Source organism: Ovis aries, chromosome Y (assembly GCF_016772045.2).
Source record: "Ovis aries strain OAR_USU_Benz2616 breed Rambouillet chromosome Y, ARS-UI_Ramb_v3.0, whole genome shotgun sequence".
Taxonomy (NCBI): Eukaryota; Metazoa; Chordata; class Mammalia; order Artiodactyla; family Bovidae; genus Ovis; species Ovis aries.
This window is the reverse complement of record NC_082741.1, coordinates 13163909-13179504: the sequence shown is the minus strand read 5'-3', so window position 1 is coordinate 13179504 and position 15596 is coordinate 13163909. Positions and strand designations below refer to the sequence as shown.

General features: G+C 38.5%; 1 protein-coding gene and 1 pseudogene across 1 annotated transcript; one reads left to right on the top strand and one right to left on the bottom strand.

The window, feature by feature from the left end:
• The window catches only part of LOC132659073 (testis-specific Y-encoded protein 1-like), a 598357-nt pseudogene that overhangs the window by 323187 nt on the left and 259574 nt on the right, over positions 1-15596 (bottom strand).
• LOC132658972 (heat shock transcription factor, Y-linked-like) lies at positions 6327-7987 on the top strand. Its single transcript, XM_060408504.1, has 2 exons — positions 6327-6836; positions 7268-7987. The coding sequence occupies exons 1-2, from the start codon at positions 6327-6329 to the stop codon at positions 7985-7987; spliced, it is 1230 nt and encodes a 409-aa protein (XP_060264487.1).

Below are 15596 nucleotides of genomic sequence, written 5' to 3'. Positions count from 1 at the left end.
CTTTCAGCTTTTATACCAGTACACATGTTCTGCCCCTCCTAAGCCCGCTTTCTTGAATAGATATGAAACAACTGTTGAGGTTGTATTCTGGAGCATGTCCCTGAGATTTCTGAATGCATTCTTTTTTATTTCTTCATATTTCTTTTAAAAAATGATTTTTTTCATTGGAATAGAATTACTGTGTATTACTGTGTTGGTTTTTGACATATACATCAACATGAATCAGCCACATGGATATATGTGCCCCCCTATCCTGAACACAACTCAAACCTCCCTTGTTACCCCATGCTTCTGGGTTCTTCCACAGCACAAGAGTTGGATGTATCTTTCATGCATTGAACTTGCACTAGTCATCTCTTTTGTATATGGAAATGTACCTGTTTCAATGCTATTTTCTCAAATCATCCCATCCTTGAACTCTCCCACTGAGTCTCAGTGTCTGTTCTTTATATGTGGATCTTTTTTACTAGCCTTCATGCAGAATCATTGTTACTGTCTTCCTAAATCCCATTTATACACATTAATAAACAATATTTGCCTCTCTCTTTCTAACTTTTTTTTTTTTACTCTGAATAATAGGCTGCAGGTTGAACTGCCTCACTAAAAGTGACACCAATATATGTTTTTCTGTAGCTAAGTAATATTCTGTTTGAATATATAACAAAACGTCCTTATATTTTCATTGGCTGATGTGCATCTAGATTACATCCATGTCATAGTTTTGTAAAGAGAATTGTAATAAACATTTCGGTACATGTGTCTCTTTTGATTGTAATTCCCTCTGGGTATATGCCAAGAAGGGGTGTTGTTCAATCGTATGACAGTTCTAGTCCCAGTTTCTCAAGGATTCACCAAATTGTTCTGCATACAGGTTGTACCAGTTTGTGTTACCACTAGCAGTGTATTAGGATTAACTTTTCTCCACAACCTCCCCAGGATTTCGTGCTTGTAGAATTTCTGGTGATGGCCACTCTGAACAGTGTGACATGACTACACATTAATTTTAATTTTTTGTTTCTCTAATAAGGAATGATTTTAAGCATATTTCCTGTGTTTGTTAGCCATCTGTATGTCTTCTTTAAAGAAATGTCTGTTTACGGATTTTGCCCCCTTTTAGAGGTGCCGTGAAAGTGCTTCACTCAATATGGCAGCAAATTTGGGAAACTCAGTAGTGGCCACAGGACTGGAAAACATCAGTTTTCATTCCAATCCCAAAGAAAGGCAGAACCAAAGAATGCTCAATCACTGCACAATTGCATCCATCTCAAACGCTAGTAAAGTACTGCTCCAAATTCTCCAAGCCAGGCTTCAGTAATACATGAACCATTAACTTCCAGATGTTCAAGCTGGTTTTACAAAAGGCTGAGGAACCAGAATCAAAATGCCAACATTAGCTGGATCATTGACAAAGCAAGAGAGTTCCGGAATAACATCTACTTCTGCCTTATTGACTATGCCAAAGTCTTTGACTGTGTGGATCACAGTAAACTGTGGAAAATTCTGAAAGTGATGGGTATACCAGACCACCTGACCTGCCTCTTGAGAAACCTATATGCAGGTCAGGAAGCAGCAGTTCGAACAGGACATGGGACTACAGACTGGTTCCAAATAGGAAAATGAGTCTGTCAAGGCTATATATTGTCACTCTGCTTGTTTAATTTATATGCAGAGTATATCACGAGAAATACTGGGCTGGAAGTAGCACAATCTGGAACAAAGACTGCCAGGAGAAATATCAATCACCTCAGATACGCAGATGACACCACCCTTATGGCAGAAAGTGAAGAGGAACTAAAAAGCTTCTTGATGAAACTGAAAGAGGAGAGTGAAAATGTTGGCTGAAAGGTCAAAATTCAGAAAACTAAGATCCTGGCATCTGGTCCCATGACTTCATGGGAAATATGTGGGGAAACAGTGGAAACAGTGTCAGATTTTATTTTGGGGGGCTCCAAAATCACTGCAGATGGTGACTGCAGCCATGAAATTAAAAGACGCTTACCCTATGACAGGAAAGTTATGACCATCCTAGACAGCATATTCAAAAGCAGAGACATTATTTTGCCAACAAAGTTCCATCTGGTCAAGACTATGGTTTTTCCAATAGTCTTGTTAGTATATGAGAGTTGGACTGCGAAGAAAGCTGAGCACTGCAGAATTGATGCTTTTAACTGTAGTGTTGGAAAAGACTCTTGAGAGTCCCTTGGACTGCAAGGAGGTCCAACCAGTCCATTCTAAAGAAGATCATTCCTGGGCGTTCTTTGGAAGAAATGATGCTAACGCTGAAACTCCAGTACTTTGGCCACCTCATATGAAGAGTTGGCTCACTGGAAAACTCTGAAGCTTGGAGGGATTGGAAGCAGGAGAAGGGGACGACAGAGGATGAGATGGCTGGATGGTATCACTGACTCGACGGACATGAGTTTGCGTGAACTCCGGGAGTTGGTGATGGACGGGGAGTCCTGATGTGCTGCAATTTATGGGGTTTCAAAAAGTCACACACGACTGAACTGAACTGAATTGAACTGAACTGAACTGAAGCAACTGACAAAGAATTTATCTCAAAAGTATACAAACAACTCCTGAACTTCAATTCCAGGAAAATAAACGACCCCATGATAAAATAGGTGAAAGAAGTAAACAAACATTTCTCCAAAGACGACATACAGATGGCTAACAAACATATGAAAAGATTCCCAACATTACTTATTATCAGAAAAATGCTAATCAAAACTATATAGAGGTACCATTTCATGCCAGTCAGAATGACTGCTATCCAAAGTCTACAAGCAATAAATGCTGGGGAGGGTATGGAGAAAAGGGAATGCTCTTACACTGTTAGTGGAATTGCAAACTAGTATAGCCACTATGGAGAACACTGTGGAGATTCCTTAAAAAACAAACAAACAAACAAACAAAAAACTGTAAATAGAACTATCATACGACCAAGCAATCCCACTTCTGGCCATACACACCAAGGAAACCAGAATTGAAAGAGACACGTGTACCCCAATGTTCACCACAGGGCTGTTTATAATAGCCAGGGCATGGATGCAACCTAGATGTCCATCAGCAGACTAATGGATAAGAAAGTGGTGGTACACATACACAATGGAGTATTACTCAACCACTAAAAGGAATACATTTCAATCAGTTCTAGTGAGGTGGATGAAATTGAAGCCTATTATACAGAGTGAAGTTAGCCAGAAAGAAAAATACCAATAGAGTAAACTAGCGCATATATGTGGAATTTAGAAAGATGGTCATGATAAACCTGTACGTGAGACAGCAAAATAGACACAGATGTATAGAACAGTCTTTTGGACTCTGTGAGAGAAGGTGAGGGTGGGATAATTTGGGATAATGGCATTGAAACATGTATAATATTATTTGTCAAACGAATCACCAGACCAGTTCGATGCATGATACAGGATCCTCGGGGCTGGTGCACTGGGATAACCATGAGGAATGGTTTGAGGAGGGAGGTAGCAGGGGTTTTCAGGATAGGGAACACGTGTACACCCGTGGCAGATCCATGTTAATGTATGGCAAAACCGATGCAATATTGTAAAGCAATCAGATTACTCTTAAAATAAATGAATTTATGTTAAAAATAAATAAAATAAAATTGTGTCCAATGTGAGGAAAACAACAGCATTTTTTGAACAATATCACTAAGTAAACTGAGTTGCAATTTTCTGAGTTCAAGGTGCCCTCATAATTATGAGCCCTAACTCTAATTACAGAAAGAATAGTGGAAAATGAGCTAGATTAAAGGAGAGATTTTCAGCAACAAGATATTAATGTTTAAGCCAGAAAGATATTAAGTAATGTAGGGCTTCCCACACAATTTATTAAGATCTTGGGAGCTAGCAATGAGTTTGGTCACCTAAATAAAGTTGCCTAAAATTATATTTTGATATATATATATATACATATATACACCTGTCTATGCATGACTGTGTGTATGAAAAAAAGTGCAATGGCTTTTAATTCATGTTAGGTGTAATAAAAATGGGAAAAAAAGAAAACCCAAATGTAGAACGATTCAAAATCTACTCAATTATTGAATATTATGTAAGTTGAAATACTTCAAAATATGTTTTCTTGGCTGCATGTAAAATATGAGGACTCTTTTATATCACTCAGCTCTCTTCTTTTCATAAATATATACCAATTTTCAAATGTTTGTCCAGTTTAATGACAAAATACTCATATAGAAATATATATATTATATATAAAGAAGAGAGATATGTTTTGATATCATAAACTATTGATAGCAAGCTTAGATTTTAGAATTATTTCCAACTCCATGCTCCATCTCAACAGAAAAAAGTCAAAGTTGTTGCTGACTCAATCACTCCAAGAGCTGGGAAACATGAAAAAGAAACTGAACCTGCACTGAGATTTTCTGTCACATTTATGATCAAGCTCTAAGTCCAAGACTGTTTTTCCTTTCTTGTACTAAGCAGTCCCTTCTTAAGATTGAAAAGCATTGAAATCGAGAGAGAGGTAGGAGATTTTTGACCTCCTCACGTTGAAAAGTAATTTTAATCAGAGAAGCTAGAAAAGACAGAAACAGAGGAAAATGATGAAGCAATAGAGAATAATAATGATTTAGCCATTAATCAAATTCAAGGGTCTTTAGTCCCTCCTCAAGGGCCGTCGTTGGGAAGGAAATGGTAACCCACTCCAGTGTTCTTGCCTGGAGAATCCCAGGGACGGGGGAGCCTGGTGGGCTGCCGTCTTTGGGGTGGACAGAGTCGGACACGACTGAAGCAAATTAGCAGCAGCAGCAGCAGCAAGGGCCATCGATAACATTCTTAGCAATATCCTGTAAACAGTTTTAGTGATGCTAAAGCCCAAACCAGGCTGAAATTAAAGTACATAGTTGGAACTAGACTGTCGATGATGTGGACTCCCAATATCCTCAGTAATAGGCCATTAGTAGAATGTCCCAATATTGATCACAGACCCCATGTTCCACTCTCGCTCAGTCATTAAAATATTTCCCCTGAAAGTATTTGAAGGCTTGTGTTTTTGAAGCAAGAGCTGCTAAGACATCTTCCTCGGTACTACAATGAACACTTTTTTTTTTTTTTTTTTAATTACTGAAACCCACAGTCAGCTCATAATTTTTTTTGCACAGAAGCAAGTAGACCAAGTTTGTGAGGGTAACAGTACTGAATATTAAGAATGTGTCTGTAGAAGGATGATAAATCACTTGTATTTTAGAAATAAAGTAGATTTATAGATGTGATTTTTCGATAACCCTGTATGTGAGACAGCAAAAGAGACACAGATGTATAGAAAATTCTTTTGGACTCTGTGGGAGAGTGAGAGGGTGGGATGATTTGGAAGAATGACATTGAAACATGTATAATATCATATATGAAATGAGTCACCAGCCCAGGTTCAATGGATGATACTGGATGCTTGGGGCTAGTGCACTGGGACTACCCAGAGGGATGGTATGGATTCGGAGGAGGGAAGGGGTTCAGGAAGGGGAACACGTGTATACTTGTGGCAGATATATGTTAATGCATGACAAAAGAAATACAATATTGTAAAGTAATTATCCTCCAAATAAAATAAATAAATTTATTTTAAAAAAAGAGAAATCATCCACAAACCTCCATACCTATGTTGAAACCAAGCACCACCCAAGAGCCAATAAGTTCCAGAGCAAGACATACCACAAAAATTCTCCAGCAACACAAGAGCATAGCCCGGAGCTTCAATATACAGGCTGCCCAAACAGCAAACATAAACATCTCAAAACTCGCTACTGGACACTTCATTGCACTCCAGAGAGAAGAGATGCAGCTCCACCCACCAGAACACTGACTCAAGCTTCCCTAACCAGGAAACTTGACAAGCCACTCTTCCAACTCCACCCACAGGGAGGAACCTCCACAATGAAGAGGAACCACTAACTGCCAGAAAGAGAAAGGCCATCCCAAACACAGCAACCAAAACAAAGCAAAACAAAACAACAACAACAAAAAAACCTTTAGTAATGAGGTGTTGCATCCTTCATGGTTTTGGTTATTATTTCTGTAAGCAGTCTGTATTTTAAGTTGATGCTGAAGTAAACACTGGTTGAAAATTACCCTTCAATTGCTAGGAGACCAGTGACTTTGTGATGTCACAACTAACCTTAGATTGCTAGGAGACCAGTGATTTTGTGATGTCACAGCTTTTTGACTGGGAGGACCTCTGTGATGGTCGAGAGAGTTTCTCTCTTTAGGCCAGCCAAACATCATTTGAAGTTGCATTGTGTAAAACTAGACAAATGAGAAAATTATCTGAAGAAAGATTTCCCTGAGATGGCACATATTTCTTCAGAAATTCAAGATGGGCCTCCTAAAGATGAACCCACTGGTTCAGAAACCTCCATTAGATCTTCTTTGTATGATTATACAACTGAGGACTCAGTTTTGAGATCTATGATTGAAGAATATGCTTTTCAGGCTTTATCTGAGGATCTTGTGATCAAAAGGCCACACTACACATATTCTGTCTCTGAAAGAGATGATGTGAATGATTTTCTTTCACTCACATTTCCACAAAAACTTTGGAATATAGTTGAAAGTGATCAGTTTGAATCTATTTGGTGGGATGACACAGGCACATGTATAGTGATCAATGAAGAACTCTTTAAGAAAGAAGTCTTGGAAAGAAAGGATCCTTTCAGAATATTTGAAACCAAGAGCATGAAAAGTTTAATTCGACAGCTTAACCTTTATGGATTTCATAAAAAGCGGCAAACTGTTCAAAGATCGGCTTCACTACCTGTCTTTCTGGAAGAAGAAAACAACATCTCTCTTTTGAGTAAGGTATTCCAAAATTTTCACTTATTGGCAATATGTCAGATTAACTCATGTGACCTAGAAAGCATGTTCATATATGTAGGTAAAACGGAATTTAAACTTGAGATAACAAATTGTTGAAAAAGTTTTATTTTTTTTGAAGTTGAAAACAGCTGGAGGTTAGATTATTGGATGTTAACAAACTTTCCTAACAACTCGAAATCAGATACAAGTGCTGAAGCTTCTTAAAATGATATTTACTATATATATATACAACATACTTTTAGTTGAGCATATTTTTTCCTAACATGTGACCTGTTAAAACTATCAACAGAGGTATTTTAGTTGATGTTATTTAATTGGTTCCATTAAAGGAATACGTTTTTATAACTTAGCTTTGTTTTTCAGTTTTACCTTGGTTTATAAAGAAACTAAATAATTTAATTCTTTGATTTTAGTTACAGACCTACTATAATCCAAATTTCAAAAGAGGCCATCCCCAACTTTTAGTAAGAATGCAAAGAAGAGTTGGAATTAACAATGTGTCTCCAATATCTTCATTAGTTCAAGATAACAAGAAGCATGCTAAAGCAAGTGTCAAAAAAGATGATCATAACTCTGAATTTCTTCCAGAAAGTAGTGGAGAGAGCGCATTTCCAGCCTCCACAAGTTTAAGTGTGCCTTTCATACAAAAGCCTCATACCAGCCAGATAGTCACTCATACAAGTGCCCTATCTCCAGCCCAATCAGCAATATCAGTTAGACACACAGACCAGATTGTGGTAGATCAAACTGAAATTTTTAAAAAGTTGAGCATTTTTAATTGGCACTCACAGAGCAGCTACCCTCAAGTAAATGGCCACGTTGAGGACTTTGCTACTACAACTACATCTACTTCTCAGAACCACATCGAATCTCCATTACAGAGCAGTTATTCTGGACTGATGGTGGAAGCTTCTAAATTTCCAGACAGGCATAGAGATATGTCAGTCCATGACAGTCCTTTTCTTAACCTGCAAGAGAGAGGCAACTCATGGTTCTCAGTGTCAACAATCGCTTATACATCTGCCTCCTCTCTTTCAAGTAAACTCATCAATAATCATCATTATGTGAAAACCACCCTAATTAAAAATGATCTATCAAATATGTGTCAGATTATGGAGCCTAAGGGAGATTGAAATTTGCATTTGTAGATGTCAACAAATATCTACAATTCTTGTATTTGAACAATAAATTTCCATGTTCATCTTCATAGTTTCATTTTCTATTTCCAAACAAGGAAGAGTAAAATGAGGCTTTAGTTCAATGGTTGGCTATTTTAATGCATGGTTTTATAAACTCATCAGTTCAAGAAAACTTTCGTTATGCATCGTAGGTAAATGACACCTGACGTAATATTCATAAGCAAGAAAATGAGAACAAGGGAGAAGAGGTAATGGATGTAAAGTGATTTCTGAAATCATCCCTGATGAAATGAAGCGGTGCTAAATTAGGATGGTATGGGTGAAGGAAGAGATGCAAATAAAGTTATAAAAATGAAAATACACAGTATGAACTTCGGTGCATTCACACATTATATTCTATTAGTTACTGGTAGAGTCTTAAAAGGTTAGACAGCAGATTGCTTTCATTATAGAAATTTATTCTGTCCTTGAAAATATAGATATTATAGCATGTCCAAAATCTTGATTCCAATTATGCCATCACTGTAAAGATAACATGACATAATGAGTGACTGGCCCATGGTCAGCACAAGATATGTACTTTACAAGATGTATTCTATCGGGTCATTTTGGTCTGCTGTCCTTAAGGACACTTTTTATTTCCTGACACCAAGATTCCACCCGATAATTCCAAATACATTTTTAGACGTTGCTTATCTGTTGCCACAGAGACAGAGTAAATTCATGGTGGTGACTGCAGCACATCAGCGTGGTTAAAAAATTCTTGAACAACATGATATCTGTTTTCCTTAGTAATTTCATTATCTTTCTCTTATACTGTGCTTCTGAAGCTACAATCATGCAAATTATTTTCAATCATGCTAAGCCCCTTCTCACAACTTTCTCTCAACATTTTCTTCGGATTGGAAGGAACTTCTGTTTGCCCTCCCAGGAAGGAGAGCACAGATATCAGGTCTTTAATGTATCTTTCACATAAGCTGAAACATAGAGCCTGCCAATGACACATTTTAAGTGCTTACTGAATTATCAATAAAGAAATGTAATAACCAATCAAATGCTCTACACATTACTCAACAACATTCTATAACCTGCACTACTATCATAGTTCACCTTTGCTATTTACTGAGAAAATTTTCCAAGTTGATAAATATTTATTATATTTACATGGGTGTGCGATTTCTCGGGAGGCATGTATTCCCGTGTTTTGAAGAATAGTTCACGTTTTGATGTCATTTTTCTCTTGTGTTATTTTGTTGTGTCAATCAAAGTCTTTGGCATAGTCAAATAGGAATGGATGCTTTCTTGGATTTCTCTTGTTTTTTGGAGGACACAACAAGTGTTGACAATTTAATCTTGGATTCCCCAGCCCTTTGTAAATCCAGCTTGAACATCTGGAAGCTCATGGTTCATATTTTGCTGAAACTTGGCTTGGGGAATTTTGAGCAGTTCTTGCGATTCTCTGCTGTTGCTGCTGCTGCTAAGTCGCATCAGTCGTCTCCGACTCTGGAGACCACATAGAAAGCAGCCCACCATGCTCTGCTGTCCCTGGGATTCTCCAGACAAGAACACTGGATAGGGTTGCCATTTCCTTCTCCAATGAATGAAAGTGGAAAAAAAAAAAAGTGAAGTCTCTCAGTCGTGTCTGACCTTTCATGACCCCATGGACTGAAGCCTACCAGGCTCCTCCATCCATGGGATTTTCCAGGCAAGAGTACTGGGGCGGGTTGCCATTGCCTTCTCGGCAACTGTGTGAAATGTGTGCAATTAAGCAGTTGTGTGGACATTCTTTGGATTGCCTTTCTTTGCGGTTGGAATGAAAACTAACCATTTGCAGTCCTCTGGCCACAGCTGAGTCTCCCAAACTTGCTGGCATATGAAAGGCAACACACTCAGAGCATCTTCTTTTAGAACTTGAAATATCTCAACTGAATTCCATCACGTCCACGAGGTTTGTTTGTAAGTATGCTTCCTAAGTCCCCTAGACTTTGTATTACAGGACGTCCGGCCCTAGGTGAATGATCATACCATCGTGCTTAACTGGGTCATAGTACATAGTTCATCTGCTTAACTGGGTCATAGTTCATAGTTCATCTGTTTATTCTTCCCACTTCTTAATAGCTTCTACTTCTGTTACGTCCGTACCATTTCTGTCCTTTATTGTGCTCATCTTTGTATGAAGTTTTCCCTTGGCATCTCTGATTTTCTTGATGAGATCAGTAAGGATACAATTCTATTTATTTCCTTTATTTATTGGCTTTGACAACTGTGGAAAGTATTACCTCTTTTTACTATTCCTTACGAGTCTGCATCCAAATATGTATCATTTTCCTTTTTCTCTTTTCATTTAGCTTCACTAATCTTCTCAGCTCATTTTGAGGCCAGGTAATTTTCAGTTCAGTTCGGTTCAGTCACTCAGTCATGTCCAATGCTTTGTGACCATCGAATTGCAGCACACCAGGCCTCCCTGTCCATCACCAACTCCTGGAGTTCACTCAGACTAACATCTATTGAGTAAGTGATGCCATCCAGCCATCTCATCCTCTGTCGTTCCCTTCTCCTCCTGCCCACAATCCCTCCGAGCATCACAGTATTTTCCAATGAGTCAAGTCTTCGCATGAGGTGGCCAAAGTACTGGAGCTTCAGCTTTAGCATCATTCCTTCCAATGAAATCCCAGGGTTGATCTCCCTCAGATTGGACTGGTTGGATGTCCTTGCAGTCGAAGGTACTCTCAAGAGCCTTCTCCAACACCACAGTTCAAAAACATCAATTCTTCAGTGCTCAGCCTTATTCACAGTCCAACTCTCACATCCATACATCACCACAGGAAAAACCATAGCTTTGACTAGACAGACATTAGCCGGCAAAGTAATGTCTCTGCTTTTGAATATACTATCTAGGTTGGTCATAACTTTTCTTCCAAAGAGTAAGACTCTTTTAATTTTATGGCTGCAGTCACCATCTGCAGTGATTTCGGAGCCCAAAAAATAAAGTCTGACACTGTTTCCACTATTTCTCCATCTATTTCGCATGAAGTGATGGGACCGGATGCCATGATCTTTATTTCCTGAATGTTGAGATTTAAGCCAACTTTTTCAGTCTCCTCTTTCACTTTCATCAAGAGGCTTTTTAGTTCCTTTTCACTTTCTGCCATGAGGGTGGAGTCATTTCCATATCTGGGGTTATTGATATTTCTTCCAGCAGTCTTGATTCCAGCCTGTATTTCTTCCAGTACAGTGTTTCTCATGATGTACTCTGCATAGAGGTTAAATAAGCAGGGTGGAAATATGCAGCCTTGAAGTATTCCTTTTCCTATTTGGAACCAGTCTGTTGTTCCATGTCCAGTTTTAACTGTTGCTTACTTACCTGCATACAGATTTCTCAAGAGGCAGGCTATTCCCATCTCTTTCAGAATTTTCCAGAGTTGATTGTGATCCACACAGTCAAAGGCTTTGGCATAGTCACTAAAGCAGAGAGAGATGTTTTTCTGGATCTCTGTTTCTTTTTTGATGGTCCAGTGGACGTTGGCAATTTGATCTCTGGTTCCTATGCCTTTTCTAAAGCCAGCTTGAACATCAGGAAGTTCACGGTTCACATATTGCTGAAGCCTGGCTTCGAGAATTGTGAGCATTACTTTACTAGCATGTGAGATGAGTGCAATTGTGTGGTAGATTGAGCATTCTTTGGCCTTGCCTATCTTTGGGATTGGAATGAAAATTGACCTTTTCCAGTCTTTTGGCCACTGCTGAGTTTTCCAAATTTGCTGGCATATTGAGCATAGCACTTTCACAGCATCATCTTTCAGGATTAGAATTAGCTCCACTGGAATTCTATGACATCCACTAGCTTTGTTTGTAGTGATGGTTTTAAGGCCCACTTGACTTCACATTATAGGATGTCTAGCTCTTGATGAGTGATCACACCATCGTGATTATCCGGATCATGAAGATCTTTTTTGTACAGTTCTGTGTATTCTTGCAACATCTTCTTAATATCTTCTGATTCTGTTATGTCCAGACTATATCTGTCCTTTATCGACCCCATCTTTGCATGAAATGTTCCCTTGGTATATCTAATTTTCTTGAAGACATCTCTGGTCTTTCCCATTCTGTTCTTTTCCTTCATTTCTTTGCACTGATCACTGAAGAAGGCTTTCTTATCTCTCCTTGCTATTCTTTGGAACTCTGCATTCAGATGCTTATATCTTTCCTTTTCTCCTTTTCTTTTCGCCTCTCTTCTTTTCACAGCTATTTGAAAGGCCTCGCCAGACAGCCACTTTGCTTTTTTGCATTTCTTTTCCATGGATGGTCTTGATCCCTGTCTCCTGTACAATGTCACAAACCCCATTCCATAGTTCATCAGGCAGTCTATCTACCAGTTCTAGGCCCTTAAACATATTTCTCACTTCCACCGTATAATCATAACAGATTTGATTTGTCATACCTATATGGTCTAAATGGTTTTCCCTACTTTCTTCAGTTTAAGACTGAATTTGGTAATAATCAGTTCGTGATTGAGCCACAGTCTACCCCTTGTCTTATTTTTGCTGACTGTATAGAGGTTCTCCATTTTTGACAACAAAGAATATACTCAATCTGATTTCAGTGTTGAACATGTAGTGATATCCATGTATAGAGTCTTCTATTGTGTTGTTGGAAGAGGGTGTTTTCTATGACCAGTGCATTTTATTGGTAAAACTCTATTAGTCTTTGCCCTGATTCATTCCGCATCCCAAGGCCAAATTTGCCTTTTAACCTAGGTGTATTTTGACTTCCTACTTTTACATTCCAGTCCCCCATAATGAAAAGGACATTTTTCTTGGGTGTTTGTTCTACAAGGTCTTGTAGGTCTTCATAGAACCGTTCAACTTCAGCTTCTTCAGCATTACTGGTTGGGGCATAGACTTGGACTAGGTTGATATTGAATGGTTTGCCTTGGAAACGAACAGAGATCATTCTGCCATTTTTGAGATTGCATCCAAGTACTGCATTTTGGACTCTTCTGTTGACCATGATGGCTACTCCATTTCTTCTGAGGTATTCCTGCCTGCAGTAGCAGATATAATGGTCATCTGAGTTAAATTCATCCGTTCCAGTCTATTTTGCTTCACTGATTCCTAGAATGTAGATGTTCACCCTTATCATCACTTATTTGACCACTTCCAATTTGCCTTGATTCATGGACCTGACTTTCCAGGTTTCTATGCAATATTGCCCTTTATAGCATTGGACTTGGTTTCTATCACCAGTCACATCCACTGCTGGGTATTGTTTTTGCTTTGGCTCCATCCCTTCATTCTTTCTGGAGTTATTTCTCCACTGGTCTCCAGTAGCATATTGGATACCTACTGACCTGGGGAGTTCCTCGTTCAGTATCCTATTATTTTGCCTTTTCATACTGTTCCTGGGGTTCTCAAGGCAAGAATACTGAAGTGGTTTGCCATTCCTTTCTCCAGTGGACCACATGCTGTCAGACCTCTCTACCATGACCCTCCTGTCTTGGGTTGCTCTGTGGGCATGGCTTGGTTTCATTAAGTCAGACAAGGCTGTGGTCCTAGTGTGATTAGATTGACTAGTTTTCTGTGAGTATGGTTTCAGTGTGTCTGCCCTCTGATGCCCTCTTGCAACACCTACCGTCTTACTTGGGTTTCTCTTACCTGGGGTGTGTGGTATCTCTTCATGGATGTTCCAGCAAAGCACAGCAACTGCTCCTTACCTTGGACGAAGGGTATCTCATCACCACCACCCTTCCTGACCTTCCACTTGGTATAACTCCTCTAGGCCCACCTGTGCCAGTGCAGCCACCACTCCTTGGATGTGGGTTGCCCTTCCCAGCCGCCACCCTGGACTCGGCCATGGGGGGGCTCCTCCCAGCTGCTGCCCCTGACCTTGGACCAGGGTGGCTCCTCTCGGCCGTTCCTGCGGGGCCCCACCCTGCCACTCTTAGCCACTGCCCCTGACCTCAGACGTAGGGTAGCTCCTCTTGGCCATGCTGAGTGCACTAGCTGTCACAGCCACTTTACCATTTTGCATTTCTTTTCCATGCAGATTTTCTTGATCACTGCTTTGTATTCAACATCACAAACCTCCATCTATAGGTCTCCAGGAGCTCACCTATCAGATAGAATCCCCTGTATCTATTTATCACTTCCACCATGTAATCATAAGGGTTTTGATTTTAAATATGTAAAATATATTAATTCCCTATTTCATCTAGAGAAATCTTCACCCAGATTTTCATCAAAGAAATACAGAAAACTCTATATGTTATTTGGGAAATACATGAAATATAGCTTTTTGGTGTATGCCATTTAGCTCAGGCCTTAATTTCTGAATCATGTAAAATTATCTTTCTTGTGTATGAATATGGAAAGTGTTTCAAATGTGAAAATTTGAGAATTCATATTTCATATGAGAACATTTCTCCCCAGATTGTCAGATGTGAAAGAGACAGAATTTCAAATCTCATATCTGAAGACTGTAATTCAAACTTGTTTGATGGAAATATAGAGAATTTCAGAGCTCATGCATGAAATCCGTGGGCAAATTCTATATTTCTTGTAGGAAAATTGACAGAGGTTTTTCAAATGTTAGTATTCAGTATTTCATGAAGGAAATACTTCACAAATATTTTCAAATTACAAATATGAAAAAATTCCATGTTTCCTGTGTCTATTTTGGGATATATGACATAGATAATTTTTTTATTTCCTGTCAAAGAATCTGCATCCAGATTTTCATAACTCTAATGTAAAAATTTCCACATTTTCTGCAGAATATTTTGTGTCCATACTTTCACGTATGATGTAAGAGAATTCTGTATTTTAATTTGGAAATACTTTCTCCAGATATGTATGTGTGAATAATAGATAATCTTATTTTTCACAACCTGAAATCTGCATCTAGAGTTTCACATGTGAAACAGAATTTCATCTTTTATGTAGGATACTCTCATTTCATTTTTCTACACTTGAAACAGACAATATTTTCATCAAGAGGCGCCTTACTTACTATTTTTCTTCTGTCATTGCGGTGTTTTCATTGGGATTACTAAGGCTATTCATAACTCCAACATAAATTTTGTTTCTAACTTGACCTTCATCTTGACTTTTATTTTTTTTATCGTATTCTCTGCACAGAAGTTAAATAAGCAGGACAACAATACAAACCTATGACTTCTTCCTTTCCCAATTTTGAATCAGTTCATTGCCCCATGTCCAGTTCTAACTGCTGCACCTTCACTTGCATACACATTTCCCAGGAGACATATAAGGTATTCTCTTATTCTTATCTCTAAAAATTTAAAAATATATTATTATTATTATTATTATTATTATTATTATTGGTTTGTGTGTGATTTGCAGTGTCTAAGTCATTAGCAGAGACAGTTAAGCAAATATAGATGATTGTATGCTATCTCCTTGCTTATTCTATGATACAAATATCAACTCATGTGTACTTGTTATGATTAAATAATTAACTACACATTCCTGTGTTTGTTGGTTTTGTTATTTTATTTTTTAGTCATTGTTGCTGTTGCCATTTTCTCTCTTTTTCAAGTAGTCAAGTACCAACTGGTAATTTGCCATGAATTTGCCATCTTATT

Bases quoted from the DNA above. Each gene is read 5' to 3' on its own strand.
- LOC132658972 (XM_060408504.1), top strand. From the start codon at position 6,327: ATGGCACATATTTCTTCAGAAATTCAAGATGGGCCTCCTAAAGATGAA. The intron at 6,837-7,267 runs GTATTCCAAAAT...CTTTGATTTTAG, and splicing joins ACATCTCTCTTTTGAGTAAG to TTACAGACCTACTATAATCC.